The sequence below is a fragment of the Jaculus jaculus genome, chromosome 5 (genome assembly GCF_020740685.1).
Source record: "Jaculus jaculus isolate mJacJac1 chromosome 5, mJacJac1.mat.Y.cur, whole genome shotgun sequence".
Lineage (NCBI taxonomy): Eukaryota > Metazoa > Chordata > Mammalia > Rodentia > Dipodidae > Jaculus > Jaculus jaculus.
The window spans coordinates 36,557,640-36,572,596 of NC_059106.1; the positions used below are offsets into that span (position 1 = coordinate 36,557,640).

Sequence of the window (14,957 nt, forward strand, 5' to 3'; positions counted from 1 at the left end):
TAAAGGCATGCATCACCACACCTGCCTTGGTTCCAGTTTTAAGCTGCAAACGAGTGCCCCTAATTACCCTGACCACCAGGGAACACCTCTTAAATTCATAGCTCTCCAAACAGTGACACAGTTTCACAGCCAAACCCCCCCAAACTTAAAACTATGTGGGTCAAACCAAGATAAATTTCAATGCCCCACCATAAATGTAAATACATGTCTTGTTCTTCAGAATATATTACATGTCCTCTACCCTTTTAAATTTTGTATAGGTATAAATGAAGTTAGTTAAAAATCTAATTCTTTTTTATTTTTGGTTTTCCAGGCTGACCTGGAATTCACTATGGAGTCTCAGGGTGGCCACGAACTCACAGCAATCCTCCCACCTCTGCCTCCCGAGTGCTGGGATTAAAGGTGTACGCCACCACGCCCGGCAAAAATCTAATTCTTAAATACAGCTGGAAATTTATGGATTCTCTGATTAATGCTTATATACAATGACACTTGTGGATGTTTTAAAAACCACATTGCCACTCAGGTTCCCTGAGAACTCTTTGTTTTCATCTCATATCCCAGAGTGAGACTGCATTGTGGATTTTGGGGGTTTTGTTTGTTTCTTTTTTGTTTGTTTGTTTGTTTTGGTCTGGTTTGGTTTTGGTGTTTCTGACCTAAAATTCACTATGTAGTCTCAGGGTGGCCTCAAGTTCACAGCCCTCCTCCTACCTCTACTGAGATTAACATGCCTGGCTGAAACTGCACTGCTCTTAATATAAACTGCCATAGACTACAGTGTGGTTTAGCCTCCAGCTAGTGAAGCCTTTGGGATGTGGAGTCTTGTTGGATGTAGTATGTCACTTTAGATGGGCCTTGAAGTATATTTTGTCTGGCTCTACTGAGTGTTCAGAGATAACTGAACTTAAGCTTGCTGATCCCTCCCTGCCCCCATATATGAAGGTGAACTGGTGGACAATTCTGTGTTGGTTTTCTCTGTCATTTTTAAATATCCCCTTCAGACTGTGATCCTGAAATAAATGCTTTCCTCACATCGTCATTAGTCAGGTTTTGCTTTTATTTATTCTATGTTCCAGTAGCAAGAAAATAACTGTACTATATCACCTATAATTTCCTTTTTATTTGCCAATGTACGACAGCTACATAATGACTCACATTCATGATATTTCATTACTGAGGAAAACAGCTAATCACCTTTAATTTTCAAGTCTTAAAGTCTATGTGATGACATCTTGTACACTAATTTAAATTATTAAGCTTATTTATTAGAGACAGGGAGAGAGAGTGAGAATGGGCACACCAGGGCCTTTAGCCAGTGTAAAGGAACTCCAGACATGTGCCACCATGTGTGTCTCTCGTACGTGGGACCTGGAGAATTGAACCTAGGTCCTTAGGCTTCATAGGCAAACTCCTCAACTGCTAAGCCATCCCCCCAGCCCAGGTTATTTGTTTTTATTTTTTTATTTTTCCTTTCTTTTTTATTGACAACTTCCATAATTAATGAAAATAAACCATGATCATTCCCTCCCTACTCCTAGTTTTCCCTTAACAACTCCACTCTCCATCATATTCCCTCCTCCTCTCAATTAGTCTCTCTTATTTTGATGTCATCAAACTTTCCTCCTGCCAGGCATGGTGGTGCACACCTTTAACCCCAGTACTCGGAGGCAGAAGTAGGAGGATCGCTGTTAGTTGAAGGCCACCCTGAGATTACGTAGTTAATTCCAGGTCAGCCTGGACCAGAGTGAGACCCTACCTCGAAAAACAGAAAAACCAAAGAAAAAAAACTTCCTATTATGAGGTTGTTGCATATGTAGTAACAGGCAATGTGAGGTCATAGATATCCAGGCCATTTTGTGTCTGGAAGATTGCATTGTAAGCAGTCCTACCCTTCCTTTGGCTCTTACATTCTTTCTTCTACCTATTCTGCAATGGACCCTGAAGGTGGTGTAGAGATGTCTCAGTGCCGAACACTCCTGTCACTTCTCAGCACTATGGTGCCCTGCTTTGTTTTGTTTGTTGGTTTTTTGAGGTAGGGTTTCACTTTAGTCCAGGCTGACCTGGAATTTATTATGTAGACTCAGGATAGCCTCAAACCCCCTGTGATCCTCCTACCTCTGCCTCCCAAGTACTTGGATTAAAGGCATATACCACCACACCCAGCTATGGTGCCTTTTGAGTCATCCCAGTGGTCACCCCATTTGAAAAGAGAAGTTTCCCTGACCAAAATGAGAGTAGCATTAATATATGGGTATGCATGTTAAGAAAAGTGCTTACAGGGCAATTTGGTGAGCCAGGCTGACCTGGCTGGCACTCTCTCTGTAATCCCAGGCTGGCCTTGAACTCAAAGCTGGCCTCCTACCTCTGTCTCTCAAGTGCTTAAAGGAGTGCACCACCATGCCAGGCCAGAATTTTTAAATATATGTAACTTTGTCTAGTAGTTTCAGCTTGCAGAGCAGATACAAAGGTGGTTCAACCCATATACTTTAGTGCTAATATACCATTATCCTGGCTGAGATTCGCAGGGCTTCTTGAGTCATGCTTGCATGTCTTTCCTGTCAGATACTGTCTTATTGAGCTGTTTTCAACAACTTTTTTCCAATTCTAGTCCTAAAGATAGATGTTCTTTTACTTTAGACACTTCATTTCTATGGTTTCAGGAGATTCCCCATGTCAACCCTTCTTGTTTTCTGTTGAAATATATATATGTATATATATTTAAGATTTTTGTTTATTTATGACAGAGAAAGAGAGAATGGGCACAACAGAGCTTCTAGCCTCTGCAAAAGAACTCTAGTCACATTAGGCACTGTGTGCATCTGGCCTATGTGGGTTCTGGGCAATCAAACCTGGGTCCTTAGGCTTCATAGGCAAGTTCTTTAACCATTAAGCCATGTCTCCAGTCCTGTTAAAACGTATTTTGTTAGATTTGACTCCTCCATCTACATATAGAACTTTTTAGAAAAGTTCCCTTTGGCATGGGGTAGCTTATACTGCTTACCTCAAAGTTTCTGTGTAGCTGAGGCTCACCTTGAGCTCCTGATTCTCCTGTGCCGCCTCCTACATGCTGAGCATGTACCACCGCACCCAGCTGCTCCGAGACTTATGTTGGTTCTAAGTTCTCAGTTGTGGTTCTTTCTGCATGATTACTGATCATAGGTTTTTTTTTTGTTGTTGTTGTTGTTTTAATTCTTCCTTTCTTTTTTAAAATATTTTTTGAAGGTTTGTTATTTGTATGAGAGAGAGAGGGTATATGTGTGTGTGGTATTATGAATACACCAGGTCCTCCTGGCACTACAGTCTTAATATACATGTGCCACATTGTATCTGGCTTTACGTGGGCACTGGGGATTTGAATCCAGGCCCACAGGCTTGGTAACAAAATGCCTTTAAGCTATATCTCCAGCACTTATTCATCCTTTCTGGTCATATTTTTCCAACACTTGCCTTTTCATGAGTTTATTGTTTGTTTTGTGATGATACCAATAGCAGTCATACTGGTGAATATCTTTTTTGTTTTGTTTTTCAAGGTAGGGTCTCACTCTGGTCCAGGCTGACCTGGAATTAACTATGTAGTCTCAGGGTGGCTTCGAACTCATGGTGATCCTCTTACCTCTGCCTCCCAAGTACTGGGATTAAAGGTGCCACCACGCCTAGCTTTCTTTTTAAGGGACTTACATTTAATGAAAGAAAAGTGAAGCAAAGATGAAATGTATCAGATAAGAGCCACAAGAATGTTTACTGTAAAGAGGAAAAAATGTATTTGGTTTTATTTTAGGAAATGTATTAGTTGTGTACATTTTTAAATATTTTATTACTTATTATGAGAGAGAGAGAGAAAGAATAGGCACACCAGGGCCTCTAACCACTGCAAACAAACTCCAGACACATGCACCACCATGTTCATTTGGCTTTCGTGGGTTCTGGAGAATCAAATCTGGGTCCTTAGACTTTTCAGGAAAGTGCCTTGTGCTAAGCCATCTCTCCAACCCCTAGTTACTTATTTTTGCTTAACTTTGTGGTGTTTACTTTCCAGCTAAGGGCAACAGGAAAAACTCATCACCCTATTTTCAGTTTTCTTTTGTGACAGACTCATATACTGAAGGCTTGAATTAATGTTGCTGTTTAGTGGAGAACCTTAAACTTCATATCCTCCTACTTCTTCCTACAGAGTGCTCGGATTACAAGTGTGCATCACCACACTTAGTTTTATGAAATGCTGTAGGACTAATCCAGGGCTATGTGCATGCTAGGCAGGCAGTCTACCAACTGAGCTACATCACTTGCCCAACCTATGATTCTTGAAGTGTTAAGTGAAACTCAAGAAATTTTTATGACAGTGTCTTCTGCAAGGCACACTAATATTGTTTTTTTCTTTTTCTGAGTTAGGTTCTCGCTGTAGTCGAGGCTGACCTGGAATTCACTATGTAGTCTCAGGGTGGCCTTGAACACACAGCTATCCTCCTACCTCTGCCTCCCGAGTGCTGGGATTAAAGGCGTGAGCCACCACGCCTGGCAAGGCACACTAATATGGTAGAACAAATTTATTTCATTTATCCACATGCCATGGAATGCTGACACCAACTGCTATTCTTTTTAGACCAGAAAAACAAGAATCAGTCAAAAACCCAGGAATCTTTTTTTTGGTTTTTGGAGGTAAGGTTAGGGTCTCGCTCTACCCCAGGCTGACCTGGAACTCACTATGGAGTCTCAGGGTGGCCTTGAACTCACGGCGATCCTTCTACCTCTGCCTCCTGAGTGCTGGAATTAAAGGCGTGCACAACTACGCCCGGCCCAGGAATCTTTTGACATAGTGGTAAGGGTTTTTCTGTGGGAAACGGTTATAAGAGGTAGCAATGGAAATTAACAGGGTTGGATGTAGAATGACTGAGCAAGTTAAAGCAGCATGATCTTGTGGTATGGGGAATTTAATGCTCACAATCTCTGATGAAAAGTTAGCCATGATGCTTGTAGTTACTAGAGAAGGTAGGAATGATAAGCCCAGGGTGAGCAGATTACTTGTCCTCCAGATCTTTTTTTAAAATATTTTTATTTATTTATTTGACAGAGGAGGAGAAAGAGAAGGGGTAGACCAGGCCTCCAGATGCACGTGCCACCTTGTGCATCTGGCTAACATGGGTCCTGAGGAATCGAACCTGGGTTCTTTGGCTTTGCAGGCAAAAGCCTTAACCACTTCCTTTTCAGTGTTGCTTAAAGATATTTCCTGTACAATTCCTTTTTTTTTTTTTTTAATTTGAGAGCGACAGACACAGAGAGAAAGACAGATAGAGGGAGGGAGAGAGAGAATGGGTGCGCCAGGGCTTCCAGCCTCTGCAAACGAACTCCAGACGCATACGCCCCCTTGTGCATCTGGCTAACGTGGGACCTGGGGAACCAAACCTCAAACCTGGGTCCTTAGGCTTCACAGGCAAGCGCTTAACCGCTAAGCCATCTCTCCAGCCCTACAATTCCTTTTTGCTTGGGAAATTTTTTGGGACCCCTGATACATAGATATATAAAATAGCTGTACATATACTTTATAAGTAAGAAGACACTAAAATGTTTATTCAAAAATAATCCAATACAAGCCAGGCATGGTGGCACACACCTTTAAACCCAGCACACGAGAGGCAGATGTAAGAGGATCACCACAAGTTCCAGGCCACCCTGAGAATACAGAGTGAATTCCAGGTCAGCCTGGGCTAGAGTGATACCCTACCTTGAAAAACCAAAAAACAATAATAATAATCCAATGTACATATAATTTTACTATTTGTTAAAATGAAAGTAACTTTGCATAACACCAGATGGACTTCTTTAATATCACAATTCAACTATATACTGGTTTGATAGTTAAATGCTGGGTGGTATTAAAAGTCTATTAACTTATTATTAAACGATTATAGTTCTGTGATAACAGCAAAAATCAGTGTACTACATAAGCATTGACATTTGTAGTATACACTTGAGCCAAGGTGTTTTAAGTTGTGTGTTCACTGGATTTGAACGGTATCATGGCACGCACAGTGCCATATGCCTGTGTGTACTCCCAATATAGGCTTCAGTGAAGTAACACAATGGAACATTTGAGAATCATGTCAGAAACATCTTGGATTTACTATTCATTACATAGTTGATTCTGAATTAATATTTGCTAATTGCATGTTTAGAAAGTTTAATTTTGCTACATATTCATGACCCTACATTGATTTATCTGACTCTATATGGGACATAATCCACAGTTTAAAAATAGTTCCTGGGACTGAAGGGATGGCTTAGCGATTAAGGTGTTTGCCTGCAAAGCCAAGGGACCCAGGTTCAATTCCTCAGGACCCACGTTAGCCAGGTGCACAAGGGCCACATGTGTCTGGAGTTCATTTGCAGTGGCTAGAGGCCCTGGCGCACCCATTTTCTCTCGCTCTCTCCTCCCCCCCCCTTTCTCTCTCTCTCTCTCTCTCTCAAATAAATAAAAATAAAATATTAAAAGAATAGTTCCTAGCCAGGTATGATGGTGCAGGCCTTTAATCCTAGCACTCGGGAAGCAGAAGTAGGAGAATCACTGTGAGTTTGAGGCTACCCTGAGACTACATAGTGAATTCCAGGTCAGCCTGAACTAAAGTGAGACCCTACCTTGGAATAAAAAAGAATAGTTCCTATTCTGCTATCAGTATTAGGAAGTCAATGCATGGCCTTGCATCTTCTGGGCATGCAGTATACCACAGTACTACACAACCAGCCCCAACAACAATCTTTTCATTCTATTTGAATTCCATAAAATGATCTACTCATATTTTCTTGAATCACATCAGTAAGATATGGGTATATATGTGTATATTGACTCTTCTCCCTTAATCAGTATACAAATTAACTATACTTTGTGTAAGTCTCTGCTAAGATACACAGAGAAGATTGCGTTATTTTTAGTATTACTCTTGTGGTCTTAGGTTGAAGAGAACTATCTCATTTTAGGAGTTGGTTTCTGTTGTAGTCAGATCACGTTGCTGGGATGAACTTCCAAACCAAACACAGTTTATAGGAAAAAAGGATTTACTTGAAGCTTACAGATCTAACTGAAGTTCCATAATGGTGGAAGAAGCTGGCCCCTTTCACAGATCCAAGCAGAAAGAAACACCACCAACAAAATAGCCAGCACTATAAGCAAGCACAAGTGGACAGCAAAATGGAACCACCAGCCAGCAGTAGGGACCCAAGCAGAGTTCAGACTGCTCTCTTACACCTTTACGTCTGCCCTGAATAACACTTTAGTGGCTGGACCCCAGGTGACACCATTTTTAGCCACACAGCTGGTATTTCTAAGTTTTTTATTGTTGTTATTGTTTTTTTTTTTGTTTTGTTGGCAATCTAAGTTTTAAGCTTTAATAAAATATCTGAGTCTACTGGAGACCCTACAGTCAAACTACTGCAGTATCAGGACATAGCTGTGGCCTTCACCTGGCAAGAGTAGCAGGACCTAGGTGTCATCACATACCTCTACAGGTATGTGATGCTGGAGAATGACAACAGCCTGTTATTCTTGGGTGCATTTACCATCCCCAAAACTCTGAGTTGCAATTACTTTTCTTTTGGATTATACTTATAAGTAATTGCTTTGCAAATTTTCAATACTGTTTTGATACTGTACTTTTAAACTGACACATTGTAATAGGGCACATTTACATAGAACATTATGGCTTTGCAGAATACATATATGTAATGACCAGATGAATGTAATTGATAAGTCTGTTAACTCAAGTATTACTTGTATTGAGAACATTTAAAACTTGTTACTGATTTGAAATACTAACTCAGTGGTTGTCACATACATATTTAACATTGTACTAGAGAGTGTAAGAAATTTTTTCTTCCAAATGCACCCAATTAAATTCTAACCATCCTCACTCCATCCCTTTTTCTTCTACTTCCTTTCCACATCATATATATATATATATATATATATATATATATTTTTTTTTTTTTTTTTTACTTTTCCACATTTTAATTACCTGTTTTATTTTATTCTCTACATCTGTTAAGTCAACTTGAATTTGCAAGGATGATGAAAACATGCAGGCTTTTTCTATGTCTGTCATATTTCACTTTTATCCTATAATTTTCATTTTTAGAACTAAAGAAACATGAATTTACCACAATTAGGGAGGGATTTGGTAGTCCAAAGGAAAAAAACTCCATCAATCCCAGCTTGATGAATAAATGAGCTTGTTGGAATTATTTAGAGAACAAAGACCACTATCTGAGTTGTGCTATCAAAACCTTAGTCAATTTTTTGCTCTGAATTTTAATTAAGCAGTCTGTTTAGGGAATGTTGACATTGCATTACCATTAATAGGCCTAGTTGACTATTGGTATAGGTCTTGATTTCTTTGATATGATCATAAGAAAAGCGCTCTTGCAGGTAATTAGAGGGTTTGCTTTAAGATAGTGACAGGCATTTCAAAACCAGAGGAAATAGCTATAGTAATTTCCTTCCGTTCTGTTCATCGCACCTTTTTTTTTAAAGGGTTTTGTTTTGAGGCAACATCTCACTCTAGCTTAGATGTTATCCTAGAACTCACTCTGTAGCCCAGGCTGGCCTAAAACTCACAGCAGGCAGTTCTAAGCCTGTTATTGAGGAGTGTTGTGAAGATGTGAGACTTATGTACCTATTGCACTATTGGTACAAATTTTATTATATAGATTCAGTGATTTATACATGTGAATTTCCACATAGTGAATGTTGTATCCCTGTTATGAAACATGTAATCATAGTGTAATTTTTATCATTTTTGCCTCTGTGTGTGTGTGTGTGTGATATGTACATGTATATTTCCTTGCCACACACCAGGCACTTCCTTGTGGTATGGGTCACTCATATGCAGTGGCCACAGTGGAACATCAGGTGTCTCACTCCATTGCTCTTCACTATGATCTTGTTCTTATAAGCCAGAGACTCCTTTACTGATTGCAATTTGCTGGGCTGTGAATATTCTTACGTATCTGTTCCCTTGCAGGACTAGGGTTACGGGCCATAAACAGCTGTTTTATATGGCATCTGAAGATTTGAACTTGGGCATTCTGAGACCCCCCCTCAGGCCCTCATGATTGCACAGAAACCTCACTTACATGCTGAGCCATCTCTCCAGCCCTATCTTGTTTGAAAAAATATGTGTGTGTTTCATTCAGAATTTTTTCCCTTATGTTCATGGAGGAATTTGTCATTTCAAAATCACTGTAATGTTAATTTGTGAGGTTATAGCTGAGAATTTGCCAGTTTCTTGTAATGGGTTTCTTTTTAAAATATAACTGACTTTGGGCTTTCCTCTTGGAATTTTAGAATTCTATTTGTGACAGAAGAATTTGTTTGAATCTCTAGGACTTCCTGTGAGCTAACTGGACCTCTATATGGATTCCTCTCCCATGATAGAAAATTTGTTCATGGATTTCCTTCATTTGTTTTACTCTGGAACATGTATGTCTATAATGTGTTTTCTCTTTGTTTTCTTTGGTTGGTTTTTGAGATGGAGTCTTGCTATGGCCCAGGCTGACCTTGAATTTGCTATGTAGTCTTAGGATGGCCTTGAACTCACAACTATTTTTCTGCCTCTGCCTCCCAAGTGTGGGATTAAAGGCTTGCACCACCATACCTACCAGTTTCTCTTTGTTTCTTGTTTTTTAGGTTTTTTAAAAATATTTTTGGGGGCTAGAGAGATGGCTTAATGGTTAAGTGCTTGCCTGTGATGCCTAAGGGCCCGGGTTCAAGGCTCGAATCCCTAGGACCCACGTTAGCCAGATGCACAAGGGGGCACACGCATCTGGAGCTCGTTTACAGTGGCTGGAGGCCCTGGTGCGCCCATTCTCTCTCTCTACCTGCCCCTTTGTCTGTCACTTTCAAATAAGTAAATAAAAATAAACAAAAAAATATTTTTGGTTCATTTTTATTTATTTGAGAGTGACAGAGAGAGAGAGAAAGAGGCAGATAGATAGAGAATGGGCGCACCACGGCTTCCAGCCACTGCAAACGAACTCCAGATGCGTGTGCCCCCTTGTGCATCTGGCTAACATGGGTCCTGGGGAATCGAGCCTCAAACTAGAGTCCTTAGGCTTCACAGGCAAGCGCTTAACCACTAAGCCATCTCTCCAGCTCTCTCTTTGTTTTTTTGAGGTAGGGTCTTGCTCTAACCCAGGCTGAACTAGAACTCACTATGTTATCTCAGGCTGCCCTCAAACTCACAGTAATCCTCTTTCCTCAGCCCCCTGTGTGCTGAGATTAAAGCATGGACCATAACACCGAGCATAATTTTTTGGTCTTTTAATGACAGTTCTTATAAATCAAAAGGTCCATCCTTACATTTTTTTTCAATTTTGTAATTTGATGAGTTTTTGTTTGTTTTTCAAGATAGGGTTTCATTATAGCCCAGGCTGACCTGGTATTCACTATATAGTCTCAGGGTGTCCTTGAACTCACTGCCATCCTCCTATCTCTGCCTCCCAAGTATTGGGATTAAAGGCATGTGCCACCACACCTGCCTTTGCTGAGGTAGTTTTAAGTGGTTAGTAATTATCAAATTTTTTCCCTCTGCCTTATCACTTATCATTTTAACTGTGAAGCTTTTTTCAGTTTTATTTTTAAAGGTAGAGTCTCTCTCTAGCCCAGGCTGACCTGGAATTCACTATGTATTCTCAGGCTGGCCTCAAACTCACAGCAGTTATACTTCCTCAGCCTCCAAGTGCTGGATTAAAGGTGTGCACACCACACCAGGCTAGAGAAGCATTTTTGCTCTTGTTTTTCTTTATTCAGTTCTTTTGAGCTCTTCCGAGAGAGAGAGAGTATGGGCACGCCAGGGCCTCCAGCCACTGCAAACAAACTCCAGATGCATGTGCCACCTTATACTTATGTGGGTCCTGGGGAATCCAACCAGGATCCTTTGGCTTTGCAGGCAAATGCCTTAGCCATTAAGCCAGTCCTCCAGCCTTTATTTTTATTTGAGAGAGAGAGAATGGGTGCACCATGGCCTTCAGCCACTGCAAAAAAAAAAAAAAAAAAAACTCCAGATGCATGTGCCACCTGTGTATCTGGCTTATGTGGGTCCTGGAGAACTGAACCTGGGTCCTTTGTCTTTTTAGGCCAGTGCCTTAACTGCTAAGCTATTACTCTAACCCAGTTTTTCTGATTTTATTGTTTCCTCTCATCGTTTATTTACTTAATTTTTTAAAGTCATTGTTTTGAGCCAGTTATGGTGGCACATGCCTTTAATCCCAGCACTTGGGAGGCAAAGATAGGAGGATCACTGTGTGTTCGAGGCAACCCTGAGACTATATAATGAATTCCAGGTCAGCCTGGACTACAATGAAACCTTACCTCAAAAACTAAAAACTAAAAAATCATTGTTTCATACTTCATACAGCTTAATGTCACTTAAGGGCAACAGTCTACTCAGTGAACACTAAGAGTGCAAAACCTCTCTAAGAGAACTTTGTGGTTCATCCAGTAGAGCACAGTTCCTGAAATGGAGCTATCATCTTTCATGAGTGTACCTGATTTGGCATATTGGCACAATTTGTACATTTCCCATCTACAGGGGCCTACATGACTAAACCAGAGTTGAACTTCAAGTTGGAGCATGGGTTTGCACCATGGAATGTAGCAAGAGAGTCAGTTCAGTGCCTTCCAGGTAAGTGAATGCATTCTGGGAACAGGAGCTCAGCAAGATGAAAACTCAAGAATGGTCATGTTAAGCTCTATTTATGAACTTTTATTTGAATCATAAAGATACTTGTTACTATGAATCAGACACCTGTTTATGCAATTTCCAAAGAGTTTTCTCTATGTCAACCCATACCTCAATTTCTACCATTAAAACATATATTGTTAGACTTTTCAAACCTTTATTCCCTCTGTAGCTGTTCTTGGAAATAATTATGTGTCAGATATTATACCTAGTTTATCACTTGTCCATCTCTTTTATTTTTATTTAACATGATAGTGCTATTAATTACTTTTACATTGCTATGATAAAATACTTGACAAGGAATGAACTAAGGAAAGAAAGTGTTTATTTAAGTGTATAGTCATGATGATCATCTTACAGTAGTGATACAAAGTTGGAAAGCAGTACACTAGTGAGGCTATTCAACGTAGTTATAGTTGCACTCACCTGTAGCATATATAAGAAAATGAGAAAAGAGAGTTTCAGAAATTCCAGGATAAAATAAGAGATTAGAAGTTTTCCCCATGCTACATTGTCCATGAGAGGAATCAAGTTGAAAAGTAATATAATATTTGAAATATACATGTATGAGGGATTGAAAATGAGATGTCGGGACATATAACAGGAAGTAAAACCTGAATGACAGTGCACTGAAAAGTAGGAAACAGTCCGTTCTCCTCTCCCAGGTGAAAAACATCCCAAATTCATAACTACAATGTAAGACTGAACAATACAAACATCTCGGGTGTGAGGGCGATCTGGCTGTGACATCTGTCACCCCACTGATCACCAGGGTTGATTCAGCTGATCTGGCTGGCTAGGCGGGTGTCCTCTTCTTTCCTCACCACTCCATGTGCGTCCCTCCTGAAGTGTGAGCTTGGTCAAAGAGGATAACCTTCCCAAATACAGGAGGACTGCACTCCCCTGCTAGAACCTCCAAACAAGCTCTCAAAGAGCTCTTGTGCCTAAAAAATAGTATCCTTGGCCTCAGGAGAAATCTGTGGCTTTGGGAAATATTAAATCTTATGAAGTTCTGTCTGACTATGAAATCCTTTGTTTACTTTGCACTTAATTATATAAAACATGATATGTCAAGAAGCACATTTAAAAAAATTTTATTGACTTCAATAAATATAGACTATGGGGCTAGAGAGATGGCTTAGCGGTTGAGCGCTTGCCTGTGAAGCCTAAGCATCCCGGTTTGACCCAGGTTAGCCAGATGCACAAGGGGGCGCCCAGGTCTGGTATTCGTTTGCAGTGGCTGGAGGCCCTGGTGCACCCATTCCCTCTCTCTATCTGCCTCTTTCTCTCTCTGTCTGTCACTCTCAAATAAATAAAATGGATCAAAGAAATTAAGAAAAATATGTAGACTATGATCAATCCCCTTCCACCACCCCTTTCTTCTTCCCAAATCCCTACTCTATTGAACCTCTTCTTTCAAACTAGACTCTTACATTTTTTTAATTTTTTATTTATTTGAGAGCAACAGACAGAGAAAGAGGCAGAGAGAGAGGAGAGTGGGCACGCCAGGGCTTCTAGCCACTGCAAACGAACTCCAGATGTGTGCACCCCCTTGTGCATCTGGCTAGGGTGGGTCCTGGGGAATCAAGCCTCGAACCAGGGTCTTTAGGCTTCACAGGCAAGCGCTTAACCACTAAGCCATCTGTTGCAGTCCGGTTCACATTGCTGGTAGAAATCACCCAACCAAGAGTAGCTTCTGGGAAAAAGAGATTTATTTTGGCTTACAGGCTCGAGGGGAAGCTCCACGATGGCAGGGGAAAACGATGACATGAGCAGAGGGTGGACATCACCCCCTGGCCAACAGAAGGTGGACCACAGCAACAGGAGGGTATGCCAAAAACTGGCATGGGGAACCTGGCTATAAAGCCCTTAAGCCCGCCCCCAACAATACACTCCCTCCAGGAGGCATTAATTCCCAAATATCCATCAGCTGGGAACCTAGCATTCAGAACACCTAAGTTTATGGGGGACACCGGAATCAAACCACCACACCATCTCTCCAGCCCCAGATTCTTATATTTTGATGTCATCATTTTTCCTCCTATTATGTAGGTCTTATATGTGGGATCATGCATATCAAGACTACTTGTTGTTTGAGTGACAGCATTATAAGCAGTCTTCCCCTTCCTTTGACTCTTATATTCTTCCTACCACCTCTTCCTTAGTGGTCTCTGAGCCTTGGAGTAAGGAATAGAAATGTCTCACTTGTGCTGAATAATTCCAATATCACTTCTCAGCTCTTTCTTTAGTTTTGAATTATCCCAGTGCTCACCGCCATTGGAAAAGAGAAACTTCTTTAACCAAAAATGGGAGTAGCAATAGTATAATTGTGAGAAATATTTTCTCAGTAAATAATACCTGATCAGGGGGCTGGAGGGATGGCGTAGCTGTTAAAGCACTTGCCTGCAAAGCCAAAGGACCCAGGTTCGATTCCTCAGATTAGCCAGATGTAAAAGGGGGCGCACGTGTCTAGAGTTCATTTGCAGTGACTGGAGGCCCTGATACGTGCCCATTCTCTATCTCTTTCTCTGTCAAATAAATAAAAGTAAGATAATAGCTGACCAAATATTGGGAAGCATAAGTGAGGAAATGCCCTGTTTATGATAATGAACATAATAAGTATTTTGTTTCTCAGCAGTACTAAAGATTTCACAGCAAACAAAGCCATATGAACGTACACCACTCCAGAAGATTGTCTTTCACATGCCTCACCTCACTCAGAATCAAAAAATTCATACAAGTGAGAAGCCATATGAATGTAATGAATGTGGGAAGGCTTTCTACTATAAGTCAGCATTCACTGTGCATCAGAGAGCCCACACAGGTGAGAAGCCATATGAGTGTAATGAATGTGGGAAAGCTTTTTCCGCTAAGTTCACACTCACTGTACATCAGAGAACCCACACAGGTGAGAAGCCATATGAATGTAATGAATGTGGGAAAGCTTTTTCCACTAAGTCAAAACTCACTGTGCATCAGAGAACCCACACAGGTGTGAAGCCATATGAATGCAAAGAATGTGGGAAAATTTTTCACCAGAAGGCAAAACTCACTGTGCATGAGAGAGCTCATATAAATGAGAAACCATATTAATGGCTTTCTCCCAGAAGTCATACCTCACTCTGCATCAGAGAATTCATAAAAATAAAGAAGCAAGGCTGGAGAAATGGCTTAGCGGTTAAGTGCTTGCCTGAGAAGCCTAAGGACCCCAGTCCAAGACTTGAATCCCCA

At 40.7% G+C, this 14,957-nt stretch overlaps 1 protein-coding gene across 1 annotated transcript; it reads left to right on the forward strand.

The window, feature by feature from the left end:
• The first annotated feature begins 9,370 nt into the window (after positions 1–9,370).
• Positions 9,371–14,957, forward strand: LOC123460773 (zinc finger protein 300-like). The gene is made up of 3 exons (XM_045149987.1): positions 9,371–9,466; positions 11,577–11,669; positions 14,362–14,957. The coding sequence occupies exons 1-3, from the start codon at positions 9,400–9,402 to the stop codon at positions 14,817–14,819; spliced, it is 618 nt and encodes a 205-aa protein (XP_045005922.1). The 5' UTR covers positions 9,371–9,399; the 3' UTR covers positions 14,820–14,957.

What these genes read in the sequence shown, in the direction of transcription:
- LOC123460773 (XM_045149987.1), top strand. Translation starts at nt 9,400, where the DNA reads ATGGATTCCTCTCCCATGATAGAAAATTTGTTCATGGATTTCCTTCAT. An exon ending in TTTGTTTTACTCTGGAACAT is followed by an intron (nt 9,467 to 11,576) that starts GTATGTCTATAA and finishes TCCCATCTACAG; the next exon opens with GGGCCTACATGACTAAACCA. An exon ending in GTCAGTTCAGTGCCTTCCAG is followed by an intron (nt 11,670 to 14,361) that starts GTAAGTGAATGC and finishes TTTGTTTCTCAG; the next exon opens with CAGTACTAAAGATTTCACAG.